At 37.1% G+C, this 15689-nt stretch overlaps 1 protein-coding gene and 1 pseudogene across 1 annotated transcript in view; both read right to left on the bottom strand.

Moving 5' to 3' along the window:
- The window catches only part of Capza2 (capping actin protein of muscle Z-line subunit alpha 2), a 38786-nt gene that overhangs the window by 14649 nt on the left and 8448 nt on the right, over nucleotides 1-15689 (bottom strand). Inside the window, exons 2-5 of the mRNA XM_005363753.3 lie at nucleotides 6241-6304; nucleotides 5424-5475; nucleotides 2871-2934; nucleotides 497-703 (exon numbers count right to left, since the gene is read on the bottom strand). Coding sequence (XP_005363810.1) covers nucleotides 497-703; nucleotides 2871-2934; nucleotides 5424-5475; nucleotides 6241-6304 — 387 coding nt within the window. The remainder of the gene's footprint in view (nucleotides 1-496; nucleotides 704-2870; nucleotides 2935-5423; nucleotides 5476-6240; nucleotides 6305-15689) is intronic.
- On the bottom strand, nucleotides 13651-14091 carry LOC101992521 (annotated as a pseudogene).

Below are 15689 nucleotides of genomic sequence, written 5' to 3'. Positions count from 1 at the left end.
CCACATGGGGATTTTCAGGATCTTATCTGCATTTCTAAAGATCACTATGGCTGTGGAGCAGACCAACTCAGGTGCTAAAGAATCTGTCTGAATACAACCATCCTAGGAAAGTTCAAAAACAAAACCATTCAGATTTCCTACTACATTAAGTCAAATTAAACTATAAAATACTTGAAATAATTCCATTTCCAAATTTTTTATTTGTTCTAAGAGTTCTATAACTGAATTAAAAGTTAATTCAGGCTGATGAGACATGAACAGAAGACTAAAGACAGTGCCACCATTTTCTTTAATCCAGTGTCTGAACTGAATTTAATCTCAATTTAACTGAACTGAATTTAATGCAAAATTAGTCTATCTGGGAATATATTTTTTAGAAAGATAAACATTCTTTGAAGAAAAAAGTTAGAACTTATAGCTGTTAGCTCTATACATTTCTGTAAATTTCAGGGAATTACACAAACTCTCCTATGTGTGAGGAACAGAAGGAACTCACAGTGCAGACCCCATTAGGGTAATGTTCTTTTACGTAAGCTCGCAGTGCAGTTTCTACTGATGTTCTCCATGATTCGATCGCATTTTCTGCTTCATATGGCCTTGGATCAGTTGCTTCTTTTCTTAAATGATCAAATTTGAAACAAATTCTGTTTTTTGGATCCAAAAACTTTCCATTTCCCAAGTCTCCATGTTCTGTTATCAACACCTTTAATTTTCAAACGAAATTAGGAAAACAATATTAACATGAATACACAGTCACAAACACTTGCGTAAGCCCCGTTCTGAAACCATACAATTATACTGTAAGCAACTGCTTTAACTATGTTGTGCAAGTACATTCTTTTAAAAGAGTAGGCCACAAAGATACCAGGGATATTCTCAATTAGTGTACATTAGAGCTTCTTTCACTACAATTCTTGGATTCTAAGAGGGGAACTGGCTATCCAGTCACCCATCTATTCCCCTACCCACACAATTAGCCACAGTTACTATTTCTAAGAGCAGGTCTGAGCTCCTAAATACCAAGACCCTATCAATGAGACGGTTTCAATCCAGCAAGGCAGCTCTCCAGCCCTCATCTGTTTGGTGCCCACATTCTTTCTGTTCTCCAGCATGTGCTTTTGTTTCTTATAAACTAATTACTACTACTAACTGCCAAAACTTTAAAATATAGGTTATACATTTATGTACATTTAAATTACATGAATAACCTCTTTATTTTGTGTCTTACTTAAAACAAAAACAAAACAAAACAAAGCCTTTTTCTTCTGCAGCTGTACCAGTCTGTGACAGGACTTTCCCATCCCTCTGATGTAAATAAAGCTGACAACATAGGATCTAGCTTTTCTAACTTTTTTTGTGGTAATAAATGTACGTTAGATAAATATGCACACATATGGTTTGTGGGTCACTGTTTTCCAGGAATGATAAAAATACATATATAAACATAAACCTTTTTATGCATCTTGTTGGGCTGGCCCAGACGAAAATCACCTAAAACGCCAAGATGGATGACCATGTGGAACCATGGTGACAGGGAAAGTGAACATTCTAAACTTCCTCCGAGTCTGCTAATCCCTTGCCACCATGCTTAGCTTAGAGGACAGCATTTGAGACTCAGGCCACTCATTCCACTGTAGGTTCTAGGGGTCAAAATCAGGTCATCAATCTTGCACAACAAGTGCTTTTACCTATTAAGTCACCTTACTGGCCCATTGTTTGTTACTATCTTTAAAGTTCTTAAAACTACACTCAATGTATGAAATTAGTATACACTACTTTTTAAGACATTTTTTGGTTTGAAGTACTAAAATTATGCTAGCTTGTTAAAATGACTTTAGAAGCCAGTAAGTATTTTAAAAAGATGCATTTTCTAATGTAGTAAATGTTCTTCTACGAATTTATCTAAAGACAATCATTGTCAATGTTACCAAGAATACAAACACAATCAATGTAGTATTGCTTGTAAAGGTAACCAATTAAAAAAAAAATCAACGGACCAAAATCTCTTAAGAAATGAAGTGACAGTGATATATATATTTAAAATATATTTTAAATTATGTGTATGTATGTTTGCATGTCTGTCCATGTGAGTGTAGATGCTGATGGAGACCAAAAGAGGGCAGCACAACCTCTGAAGCAGAGATACAGATAGCTGTGACCTGACTGAAGTGGTTGCTGGGTCCTCTGCAAGAGCAGCCAGCCCTCCTCACTTCTTTCTCATCTAGCTCTCTACTCACATTCGTGCAGAGCTATGTACGTTTTCCCTTTAGTTACAAGTTATCTGTCTAGTCTTACAGTTCTCTCCTTGAACCACAAAACTTAAGCTATATAATAATGCCAAACAGAAGCAACCAAAGACTCTTTCCAATCTTTTTTCTTGTATTGTCCCCATCAGTTGATGCAATCCATGTAATTATGACTCAACAGAATCACAAGTCACTGACTATGACAGCTCTAAAGAACAACAACAAAAAATGGTAATGACTTTTGGTGGGTTTTGTTATAGAAAAGAGAATACAGAAAGACTTGTAGATATAATCCAACTATTTTCTAGGAACCTTACTATTTCATGGTTTTGAATGTAAAGTTATTCAATGCAGCTCAGTCTATCTTGGTACTCACTATGTAACTCAAGCTGTCCTTGAATTAATAGCAATCCTGCTATCTCAGCCTCATGAAAGCTAGAACAGGTGTAAGACATTACAGCTGGGTTAATGCTAAAAGTGATTTTCAGATAAATGAGCATTTCAATTATTAGGCCAGTAAATGCCTATGATTAAAATAAGTACTATTATACTACCTAACAATTCTTTCAGGAATTTTTATAACTAAAACAAAAAGCAGTGTGATTTGTATTTTATGACACATACCTGATCTTCATAGCCTTCAATTTTTACCGGTGTAAACTGGTCCAAGTTATACTGTGCAAATGCACTAAAAAAGAAAAAGTCCAATTATTCAAAACCATACTAATATTTTTCAAAATCAACTGACAGTAAATCCATACTATACATGTTAAGGTTAATAAAGCTGTAACTCTCTTACCTACAGCTAAACTATAGATACAGTTGTTAAAAAAAAAAAACAAGCAATGATACACAGCTTTTAACTTAGCAAAATAAAATACAACCAGCATATATAAGCCACTTATTAAAAGAACCTGGAAGCAATGATCACCAATTTTTAATGTACATATACAATTATTTAAGAATAATTGAATTAGTCTACAAACTAGGTACTGTGATAATCACAGTTTCTATTGACAAAAGTCTTACAGTTGAATACGAGAGAATAAATGCCTAATGAGAACACCTAGTCATAGCAAAAAATAGAAATATTCGAGAATTACTAATGCTTTTTCAAGAAATTACAGTATCACGGCAAAAGTAAAAACAACAAGAAAAACACCCCTAGAATAATTTCATCAATGTGACTCTAAGAAATTAAGCAGGCTCTATTTTCTGAAAGTCAGAGATGGGTCGGGGAGACGGCTCAGGGTAAAAGGGTTTACTGCACATACATAAGAACCTGCATTCAAATCTCTAGGAACCACGTAAAGACAGAGCACGGTCTGCAATCCTGGTGCTGGGAGACAGAAATGGGCTCCTCTCAGGATGGCAAGCCTAACCAAAAGGGTGAGGTTCAGGTTCAGTGCAACACCCTGTCTAAGAACATAAGGCGGAGAGCAAGAGACCCCATGCCAATCTCAGGCTACACCAACACACATGAGTAATTACATTTAAATATACATACATGCACACACATGACAAAAAGAGAGGGATAGGGAGAAGAGAGGGGATAATAGGAAGGGAAGAGAAGAATGTTTTCTACAAAGTGAGTTCCAGGACAGCTAGGGCTGTCACACACAGAAACTCTGTCTTGAAAAACCAAAACCAACCAACCAAATAAATAAATGAATACTTTGAGAAATGTAAATAGCAATTCAGTAGCAGGTGAACCTAAAGCCTTTTACTGCCCATAGGATCAAACCTCATGGATCTTTAACCTGGAGGCAGGAGTAGGAAGAGGAGCAAACTGGAAAAACTAAAGTAAGTACGTGACAGGTTTTTTATCTAGAACACTTAAAACAAACAAAAGGTACTCACAGTAAAGCAATCAGAATATATGATTTTTTCCAATCCTATTATTAGCTAGTAAGAACTTCATTTACCTTACCACACCATATTTGTACTAGATGACTTCCAAAGTCCCTTCCAAAATAAGTACCTTATTCAGCATTTCAGAATCAGCCAAAGGGCTTAGGGAGATAGCTCAGTAGTTAAGAGCATATACTGAACTTGAAGTAGCTCCCAATACCCACGCTGGGCAGCTCACAACTGCCTCTAACTACAGTTCCAAGAGATTCAATATCCTTATTATGTCTTCTGTGGGAATCAGCGCGCGCACGCACGCACGCACATGCACACACACACAAAACTAATAATAAAATAAACCCAATCTTTTTTTCAAAATAGATATTAAAGTGTTCTTTCTTTGGGTTCTGAAGGCCTTTGATGTTTCTAGTATTCTATTTTATTTCAAATGGTCTTATACTGGACATTCTGAATCTGATAAAAAAAATTCCTATAAGGCTTACTGATTTCATAATGGTGAAGCCTGATATTCTTCTGTCTGCTGAATACGAGTATTTGGAGGTATTTCATAGTGTTCTAGATTTAATATAACAGGCTCTTTCAGTGAGTCAAATTTTACTTGCACAGATAATGAAATTTTGGCTTTTAGTAAAGAGGCATCAACTTTATCCACTCAAAAGCAAACAAACAAACAAAAAAACCGATTGCCCTGATTTGTCCCCTTATAAAAAGAGGGAAAAAGAAAGAAAGAAAAAAAGAAAGACAGACTAGAAAAGATGAAGTCACATCTTTTCTAAGGGAAGAAAATAGCACATGTAGGAAAGAGATATGAATGCATCAAAAAAAAAATTCAGTATCAAAAACAACTGAAGAGGAGCCCACATTTCTGCTTATATATTTGCTCCAGAGAACTGGCATGGGAACATATGGACTACTTTGGTGATGCCTCCTAAACTTAGGCTATACAAGCTTTGAAACATTATTTAATAGGAAGTGACAATCATTTCTTCAGAGTAAAGTTTAAGTTGAGATTTTAAAAGATATGCATGTTGTGTATCATGTACATAGTATATAGGAGCGATGTTACGTAGTATGTAAGTCAGTGGCAAACACCCAAAGAAAAGAGAACTTTATTTCATATTTGTCCCTAACCACCCGTGACTTCTCAGTCTAATATACACATACATGTAATGTGAATACTTCTATAAATAGTTGTGCAAACTTTACTGTATTTCAGAAACTCTACGTCAAGAACTAGACACTCATTGCCACCTTTACAACATCTATTCTTTCCCAGTCAGCTTAATTATGGAAACATAAAATACTTACTGTGCTGCTCCTTCCCTGAGAAGATTATCATTATTAAGCAATAATCGAACATCTGCAAAACAATATTATATTTATATTTTATGTATATTATGAATATTGCAAGGAGTACAGTTTGTTTTACTGAAGCATTAAAACTTCCCATACACATAAGATCAAAATATTCTAATGACCAAACTATCCACAAATATGCACCATGGTACTTACAAAGCAAAAGATTTTGATTAGGTAACAGAAAAGGAAATTAAAAAAAAAAAAAAAGGTCAGTTTAAAGAGTTGCTGTAGGCAGATGCACAGTATCTCCAAAGAATTAAAGATAAACTGCAGCAGAAAATGGTCTGATAAATTCCCAGAAAATACTTAGGACTATGTTTCTTAGTTTGACAACACATTCACAGATTTCAAACGAGTTTGGCCTTTAGAAAACATAATTACAGTTTGTGATCAAGGGGCACCAACAAGCCTTCTGTCCTTTTATAATCTTGTGATGAACAGATAAATATGGCCATTTTTACTGACTTTCAGTAGGTTTTATTTCCTTATAAAGAAAGTTCTGAAGAGGAAGAATATATCAAGCCTTAGCATTACAAATTAAGCATATCATAGGGGCTCAAATGGTTCAGCTGTAAAAGTACTTGCTGTGGTAGCCTCACAACCTGAGCTAGATCTTCAGAACCCATGGTGGAAGAAACCAATTCACGTAAAATTGTCCTTTGACCTCTACCTACCTACCTACCTACCTACCTACCTACCTACCTACCTACCTACCTACCTACCTACACACACACACACAAAGTTTTTAAAGATTTTAATGACTTACCATTAAAAACCTCATTAAATTCTCCAGGAGGGGCATGAATGATGAATTTTGCTGCTATACGTACCTAAGACAGAAATGAAGACGTAAATAACATGGTATACATTCTGCTAAAATAACAAAAAAGCCAAATCAAGCCAGGCGGTGGTGGCACACGCCTTTAATCCCAGCACTCGGGAGGCAGAGGCAGGTGGATCTTTGTGAGTTCGAGACCAGCCTGGTCTACAAGAGCTAGTTCCAGGACAGGCTCCAAAACCACAGAGAAACCCTGTCTCGAAAAAAACCAAAAAAAAAAAAAAAAAAAAAAGCCAAATCAGTATTACATAAATTTCAAAGTTTTTTAAAGGCTATAACATTTCTACAAACACAAGTTTGTTATTACTGATTTAGTCATTTAATATAAATAAAGGTAAAATATCTAATTTAATACAGTTAAGAATTTAAGGCTGTCTGCAGATGAACATTTTCACACAATTTTACTTCTTTTAAAACAAATAAAGAACTCTTAAAGAAGTCCATATGTGAGAAAGATGAAATTAGGTAGGTATATTCATTTGACTCAAAACTACATAAATGAAGAAAAACACTCCAAAATATGAATGTCCTGGCTGCTGAGAAACTTCTGATCCTAAGCATTTAGAATCTTTATCCAGATAGGCAACTTTATCAGCAAACCCATTCATGACTACACAAAGTACTCTTATGATTTAACAGGCGAAAACAACAAACAAAACAAAAAAACTAAGCAAAAACATGTGAATGGATACTTCACCAAATAGGATGCGTGCAAGACATGCACATATATGAAAAAGCATGCTCGGTATTCTTCATCAGAAAATGGATAAAGAAATCAGAAAATACTACCCCACACAAAACAGAAAGGGTAAGATAAAAAGATTGCTGGTGTGGGGTGAAGACAACGGCAGCTCCCTACAATACCTATAAGAATGTAAAGCTGTACGACAAATATAAAAACATTTGGCACTTTTAATAAAGTTAGGCAAATACCCTAAAAGACAAAAATATCATGCCAAATTATTACCCCCACATACAAAAGCAACTTATATTCACATCAAAACTTATTCAAAATTATTCAAAACTGGAAATAAATAATTTATAGCCCAAACATCCACTGGACAAATAAACTGTGGTACATCTATATAATGTAATTACTTAGCAATAAAAAAAGAACTATAGATATATGAAACAACTTGAATTAATTCTATAGGACTGCAGTGGATTGAAAAAGAAACTCAAAAGGTTAGTGATACTCTTTAAGACTTTTTTGCATACAACATTCAACCTTAGTACATATGTTCCTGCACATCCAATAAGCCCATTTTATGTTAAAATATTTTTAAGTATTTAAGTATTTAATTAATCTTACCCATCAAACCACATAGCACGCCTAGCACAGTACACTATAGTGTTCAGTGTTCCGTGTACTACCTCTGTAATTAATTGGGATGTAGGAACCAGTCTTAGAAGCACACCATACCACAAATTCCTAGCCCTAGATTCAAAATCTGAACCAGGGTTTTCACTGAGCTCGTACTGCCCTTGCACCTCAAAGGTAAAAAATTGTGAGCAATATCATCTGAAGCAGGGCCGTCTCTACAGCAAAGGACAGGGTGGGAAAGAGAATGAATAAAGGGAAGGAAGAAAATGAGGGTATTTGAATAATGCCAGATTGCGGTAGTGGGTTTATAACTTTCTACACATGTTAAAGGTCTTTCAAGTAAAAGAGTATACTGCTATTGTATGCCCATTTTGAAAATAAAAACATATTTCTTCATTTAAGAGTTATCACTAAAAGGCACATTATGTAAGCAGGATGTGTCTGTGAAATTTCCTTCTAAATATTTATATCCATCCATCAGTAAGTACTACTATCAGTTTTGGTCAGAGACTTTTTTGTTTGTTTTTCGTGTTTTGTTTTTGCTGTGGATGGCTGTTACTGCAGAGATTCATAGGTGTCCAAAGTGCTGAGAGTTACTGTTGGATGTACTGCTCTAAATGGGACATCTGTACCACTCCCTTCAGGCTCAGAGGATATTGAAGATGGGATAGAAAGATGTAAGAGCCAGGGGTGGAGTGTTGTAGATCACTGTCTTCCAGGCATGACTAGTCACTATACTCAGAAGTCTCAAGTAGCTGTGTTATCTGCCAAGAGCTACATAAACCTGCACACCAACATTCCTTCATAGATGGAGAGAGAAGCTAATGAGGACTAGTCTTCCCTGAGTATCTATGGGCTCTTAATGATTGCTGGGGGAAGCATTGTCTTCAGTGATGCAGCCTCCAGTAAACTGTCCAAGCTCCTGCCCCCTCACCCATAATCATGCAAGCAAAGTGGTCTGTCTCGCTGACTTTGGAAGGCAGTGAAGTGAGGTTTACTACATGTAGGCCAAACAAAAGAAGCAAGCTTCAAGTGGGAAAGGCAGCTATGAAAAGCCTCTTGTAATTTCAAGATTCAAGTGGTACTACACAAGGTAGAAACTACTTGATTACTGGTAGAGCTGCTTAGCCTTGTGGGACCCAATTCATTAAAATGACAGCGACAAGGTGTATGTATCCTGAGGAAGCTGGATAAGGAGCTAATGCTCACTTTCCTGAGAAATATAGGAGAGGGGAAGGATAGAAACCACACACACACACACACACACACACACACACACACACACACACACACACACGTAACATTCTCACCTTCTAGTCCTAGGCAGAAAAAAAATGGACAAAAAGCGCAGCCTTGGGGCTGGAGAGATGGCTCAGAGGTTAAGAGCACTGACTGCTCTTCCAGAGATTCTGAGTTCAATTCCCAGCAATCACATGGTGGTTCACAAGCATCTATAATGAGATCTGGTGTCCTCTTCTGGCATGCGAACATACATGGAAGGAATGTGTATACATAAAAAATAAATAAATCTAAAAAAAATGTGTAGCCTTAGTATAAGAAGTAATTGTTTTCCCTGATACCCTTTAGGGGCACACAATACAGCTGCTCCTCCTCCTCCTCAGGCTACAAGAATTATCTCCAGATGCCTCTACAAGACATACAAAGGTTCTTATGTCCTTGACCTAAATTCTGCCAATTCAGCAATTGGTAGGTTGCCATAGGCAACACACTGTCACCGGCAACAACCCCTTTATTAAAAAATATATATAAACTAATTTTCTTCATATATTGAGATATTATATTGCACATAATTGAAAGCAGTTCCTAAAGACTTTATAAATGTGCATACAGTCAAGCAGACAGCAGAATTCTATCACTGTATAAACTTCCTTCACACCTCTCTCTCTCTCTCTCTCTCTCTCTCTCTCTCTCTCTCTCTCTCTCTCTCACACACACACACACACACACACACACACAGAGACAGGTTATAACTACTAGTCTGAGTTATAACCCCCCCCCCCCAAAAAAAAACCCCACTGGTGCTAAGTCTTGTCTTTTCTGTATATCTGAGACCTAGCTGAAAGGGCTGTCTATCGCAGCACCCTTTCTAATCAGCACTGCCAAAATCCTCTGCTCTATCCCCGCGCCTTGTTCATCCCTCTTTGCCCTGTACTCAGAACTGTTTTGAGGGCTCTTTTCCCAGGAAAAGCAGACCACTACTTCGGGCATCTTTTATCTTCAACCTCTAGTATCATGCTAAGATCAGTAAACAGTCCATAAATACTGTCTGGTTAGATGGATGATGATTCAAAACAATTAAATGAACCTAACATTTATGGAACGCTCAAAAATTATAATGGCGAATTCCCAAGGCTTCAGCTGAGCAATACCTAAGGAATGCAAATTAACTGTTTGTTAGGGGTTTTCTAAGGAAACAGGATACAGATAGATACAGATTCTTATTAACCGGGAATAAAGGGAACCAGATTTGGGGGAAGATTTTATTCCATGGTAAAACCCATTTTTTGTATGTTGTGGTGTTTGAATGAAGCATGTCTCCCACAAGATCACATATTTGAATACTCAATCCCCTTCTGGTGGCACCATTTGGAGGTAAGATCTTGCTATAGGAAGTATATTATAGGCTTTGAAACATATAACCACACCCTGATTCCTTTGTGATAAGCCAGCTTCCTGCTCCTGATGCCCGGCCATGATGGACTCTAGCCCTCTGAAATCATAAGCCAAAAGAAACCTTTTCTTCCTTAACTTTCCTTTGGTCATCAGAGCAACAGAAAAGTAACAAATATATGTTAGCCTAAAAATGAAGCAAAGGGGGAAGAAAAGGCAAGGGCAATGCTAATTACTATGCTGTGCTTGCTAAGATCTAGTATGATACTGTAAACTGTTTAACCTCCTCCCTCCCCAGGCAAAAAGCAGTCAGGAAGCATTAAAATGTAGTCTTAGGGGCTGGAGAGATGGCTCTAACAGCACTCACTGCCTGCTCTTCCAAAGGTCCTGAGTTCAATCCCCAACAACCACCTGTAAAGAGATCTGGTGCCTTCTTCTGGCCCACAGGCACACATGCAGACAGAGTACTGAGAATACTGTATACATAATAAATAAATCTTTTAAAAAAATAAAATATAAGTCTTAGACATGACCACAGTTAACAACTGAAAAATGTTAAAAAATAATCAAATATTTATTTTATAAGCTTAAGACTTGAAGTCACGTTTTAACATTCTTAATGACATGTTACATATGGAGCTGTCAGAATTAAAATACTAATATCAAGTAGAATATATTTTAATGATACAAATTAGTGGCTAAGCTTTTAAATATTTTGCTGTTTTTAAACAAAGGTATATACCTTTTAGAATTTGTCAATTTTATTTTATTTTTATTATGAAAGCAAAAGTGATTTAAATTTTTTGTTCAATGGACTTTTCTCTTTTATTGTACTATGTAACCAAAAGAGAGCAAGAGCCTTCTCTTCTATCTAAACTAAATGGTAGACCCAAAGAGAAGCAGCAGGACTAGGAGGCCAGGGGAGAAGACAGAGGCTCAAATTCTACCCGGATTATACCAGCTATGCCTGAAATATTTAAATCTGGACTTTGTGAAATTTCTTAACTTTACATTTGGACTTCTCAAATGCTAAAGTAACAAAAATGTGTCTACTACAATGAAAGAAAATACCATCTTCCCAAGATACTGTGTTAGTTCAGATAAGCAAGAAAACATCTATACCCATACCATACAACAACAACAACATTACTGTACCAGTGAGATAGTGCAGCACATTCATACCCATAACATACAACAACAACAAAATCACTGTACCAGTGCAGCAGGTAAGGTCCTTGTGAACAATGGTGGCTGTTACAAGAGCAACCACTAGCTCTCTATCTGAGGTCCATTCCACAGAAGCATATTTATAGCATCAGTGTAAATCCAGCCAAAAACCCATGGGCAAAGAAGTCTAAGGCCCTAGTGGAAACTTACACTATTGTATAGCTAAAGTGACATGACCCCAAAATGCCTTCTAAATATTTATGTTTATACTCAGAGACAAACTGTTCTCAAGCCTTAATTAAAGAAGCCTTACTTTGCAGTAAGTGGAAGCAAACGCAGAGACCCATGCCTGTAGAAGATGCTGAGAAAAACGGATGGCCGTGGAAGGGGGTGGGGCAATATAAGAGCCGGAAGAGAGGGAGAGGCACTTGGAATGCTGTCTTCTCAGTACAACCAGCGGTAGTGCCTACTGACTAAACCTGCCCAACAATCAGCTTCAGATGAGGAGGGGGATCATGGGTCCTCACCACTGCTGAACTGCTGCAATCTAACAGAGTCTAGAAGAGGAGAGACATACTACCCAATATGTATAAAATGGTGAGTCTACCAGGCTCTAATAGAAAGTTCCAAACCCAAGATCATCCAGATGGCTCTAGTCAAATTCTGTGGAACATGAGACACAACAAAGAAGGGACAGATATAGGAGCTGGGGAGAGAATAACCAGTATGCAATATATACACATACGAAATTGCACACAACAAAATTTACAGAAGCAACAACAACAAAAAATTACTAGGTTTCCAAGTCCTCTTCTAAAATCCTCCAGATCCCCCACAGATTTACCTAGGAATACAATAAAGAATAGAGAAAGATTATGCCTGTGCACTCCCTTGTCTGGATACTTTGAATGCTGCCTGTCAAACAGCAGACGCTTTAATACAGGTTACCTCTGTCCCAAACCTGGCATTTAGCAGTCACTTTGTGTTGAAAAAAAAAAAATCTAGAAATACTAATGAACCCTCATTTGTTTAGAACGGCCAGCTGTTTCAGGGTGAATATGAAATGCTCCCCACAGACTCATGTTTTAAGGCCTGGTTGCCCTCTGGGGGATTCTAGAGAAGTGACCGAATCCTCTCCCTCAAGATTAATCAATTAATTAATCACCCAATGGAAATAGGGTTTGATGGTATTACTGGGAGGTGGGGGCCTAGCTGGAAGATTTCTAGAAGAGAATACATGGAGGCTATATTTTGCCCTGGTCTCTTCAGCATTTCATTTTTTTCTGCTTCTTGTCTACAACGAGGGAAATGAGAGTCTCTGCCACATGACAGGGCTGTCTAGAAATTTCACCACTCACGCTAGGGTGGCAGGACTTGGTGCTGCAGCTGTCAAAGGGTCACCCATGTTCCCATAAGCAACACCAAAAAACTCAGATACACCAAGCTACATTTGGGTGCAACTGTTTACTGCTTCATTATCTGTGTTCTATCTGGATTGAATAGACATTTATTTATGTCCTTCCCAAGAAAAGTCATGAAACAATATGTGTTAGTATAATATTAGCATTGTAAACATCTGTTTATTGTGTATGTGTATGCGTGTATGTACACACCACACAGCATATGTGGGGTGCAGAACAACTTTCAGGAGTCAGTTCTTTCCTTCCACTGTGGATTCTTGAGTTCAAGCAGTTATGAGAGTTGGCAACAAGTGTCTTTACCTGATGAGCCACCTTACCAATCTTGGGCTCAGTATTCTTTAAAATGCTCTCGAGTGCAGACATTTCACAGCACGTGTTAGTTTCTTTGTGTCCTACAGGTTATGAAGATTTCTGTCTATGTACGCCTGTCATTTTCTATATACCAATACTCCTTCCCATTCTACTAGTCAGACTCTGCTCAAACACCAAGAGACAGAACACAAAAAGAGAAAGCTAGAATCCAATTCAACTCCACGGTACCCATGTGCAGTCGGCTTTTTATCAAAACCAACATGAACTCTAGAAAAGCCTTTTTAAAAAACCATAAACCTAAATTTAGTTAATTTATTATTTTGGTGCTGGCAATGAAACTTAAGGCCTCAAGATTCTGTTATTGAGTTCCCAGATCATAAATATCAATTATTAAAAAGTGAAACATAAGATGAGGTATTTTTCAACTTTTATAAAAACCTGACCACTAGATAAAATAATTTATTATTTTTTTTGACAGTTGGTATTTTATTCAGATAGCAGTCTCATCACATGTGGTCCAAGAACATTGAAAGAACTCAAATAAAATCAGATGTGCAGGTCAGTCTTCACACATCATAGCCAACGATGCCACATTTGCCTATGATCTCTCTGACATAAAACCACATCCAAACCTCAGTGGCCACCAAACCATTCAGCACAGCTTCCTTAACTGTAAGATGTTTGAAGCTACCAGTTTTAGCACTTTGAATTAATTTTTTTGCACTCTGAATAGCTGCAGGGAGTTCAGCAGGGGTTGGGGGAACCAGCTCAACCTTGGCATATTGCCAAAATGTGACCAATCGAGGCTTCGAGTAAGTCACAGCAGCGGATACTAGCCCCGGGGCTTTCTCCGCTAAGTTACAATGAACTTGGCCATGGTCTAGGGTGGAAGGTCCGTCTCCTCGAATCGCCGGCTGGATGAAAATAATTTATTTTTGACAATACTTTTAGTATTGTTTTTGTTCTTCAGTTATGAAAATAAAAGACCAAAGCTATTTATGGAACTGCTTTCCATCAGAGCATAATTTTTCAATGATTATTCTAGGAACAAAAGAAATCTCTTGGTAGACAACTACCTATAGGAAACAGCCATTCAAGGGCCCTAAAAGATCCCTTGAACTCTCGCACCTAAACACGCTTAGGTGTTTAGCACTAGCACTGATACCATTTCATTCTACACTATCTCATAGTCAATCAACAAATGTTTCTTGTTCAAATCCAATCCCCCTTTCTCTAACTCCATTCCAGTGAGATCTGACCACCCAGTTTCACCCTTCTTTGCTACAGAATAATCTTTCTGTACACTGTGAGTATGTATTACTCTTGCTGGTTAATAAAAAGCTGACAGGTCATGCAGAGGACTCTGTGCAGAAGAAGGAAGGAGTAAGAGGAGATACCAGGAAGCCACCAAGGAAGCAAGATATATAGAAAATGAGGTAATAAGTCATGAGCCATGTGGCAAAGCACAGATAAGAAATATGGGCTAATTTAAATCTGAGACTTAGGTAGTAACAAGCAGAGCTATCAGCCGAGCATTCAATACTAAGTGATCAAGCCTCTGAGTGATTATTTGAGAGCGGCTGAGGGAAAGAAACATCCACCTACACTTCTTCAAAATTAGTTTGCCATCTTGCCAGTGGACCAATATTTTTCAATATATTCATTTTTCCTACTTAAAAAAAAATCAATGAATGGGTCCACTTTCAATAAGTAAAATGAAGTTCTTAGGGTAACATGCAAGGTTTTTCTCAAGGTGGCAAATTTGATTTTTAAAATAAGATCTATGGATTACTGTGAACAAACATTTATTATTTTTTATACTTCTTTCTTTTGCACTTGATCAAGATTTATTTTACTTACTTTTGTCAGCTAACTTAGCCCTTTTGATGAGAACTCCATTTCCTGCTAAACATAGGAAGCAATGCATGTAGGCTTGTGAACACATAAACACACAAAAAGACCACCACACCAGGTAGAGGGTCACACAAACATTAAGCAGGGGCTCTGGGAGTGATGCCTGGGTAAGGAGGGAGAACTGACTTGTTCAATAACTCTGATGTTTGGTAGGTAACTGAAGCCTATTATTTAGAGATACACAGGAAGCGTGTTTGTTCTCTGTGATTAAGGCAGAAGTTTGGCTCAGACTTCTGTGGGAGCAGAGTAATAAAACTAGTTTATCCTGTTCATGACACAAATGGTAAAAACTCAATCTTAGGCCTTAATGCATTTTGTCACTTTGTAAAAACTGTTTTAAAGTTGTTTCTAAAAGTTGCCTATACTTTATTGACAGCTATGAGTAAAACAATAAAAAACTTTTCTGAACTTCAAGTCATTTAAATGGCATAAAACCAAATGATTATCACTGTATGTTTATGAACTAATTCATTTTAATGAGAATGGTTAAGGGGAGTACTGTATTTTTAAATTTTCCTTAATAATAATTGAGACCATATATACGGTAAAGTGCCTGGAATATATAGATTCAACTTTTCCTTTTCTTTCCCTTTTTTTTTTTTTTTTTT

This window comes from Microtus ochrogaster, linkage group LG10, assembly GCF_000317375.1.
Source record: "Microtus ochrogaster isolate Prairie Vole_2 linkage group LG10, MicOch1.0, whole genome shotgun sequence".
NCBI lineage: Eukaryota > Metazoa > Chordata > Mammalia > Rodentia > Cricetidae > Microtus > Microtus ochrogaster.
This window is presented reverse-complemented; position numbering and strand designations above follow the sequence as displayed.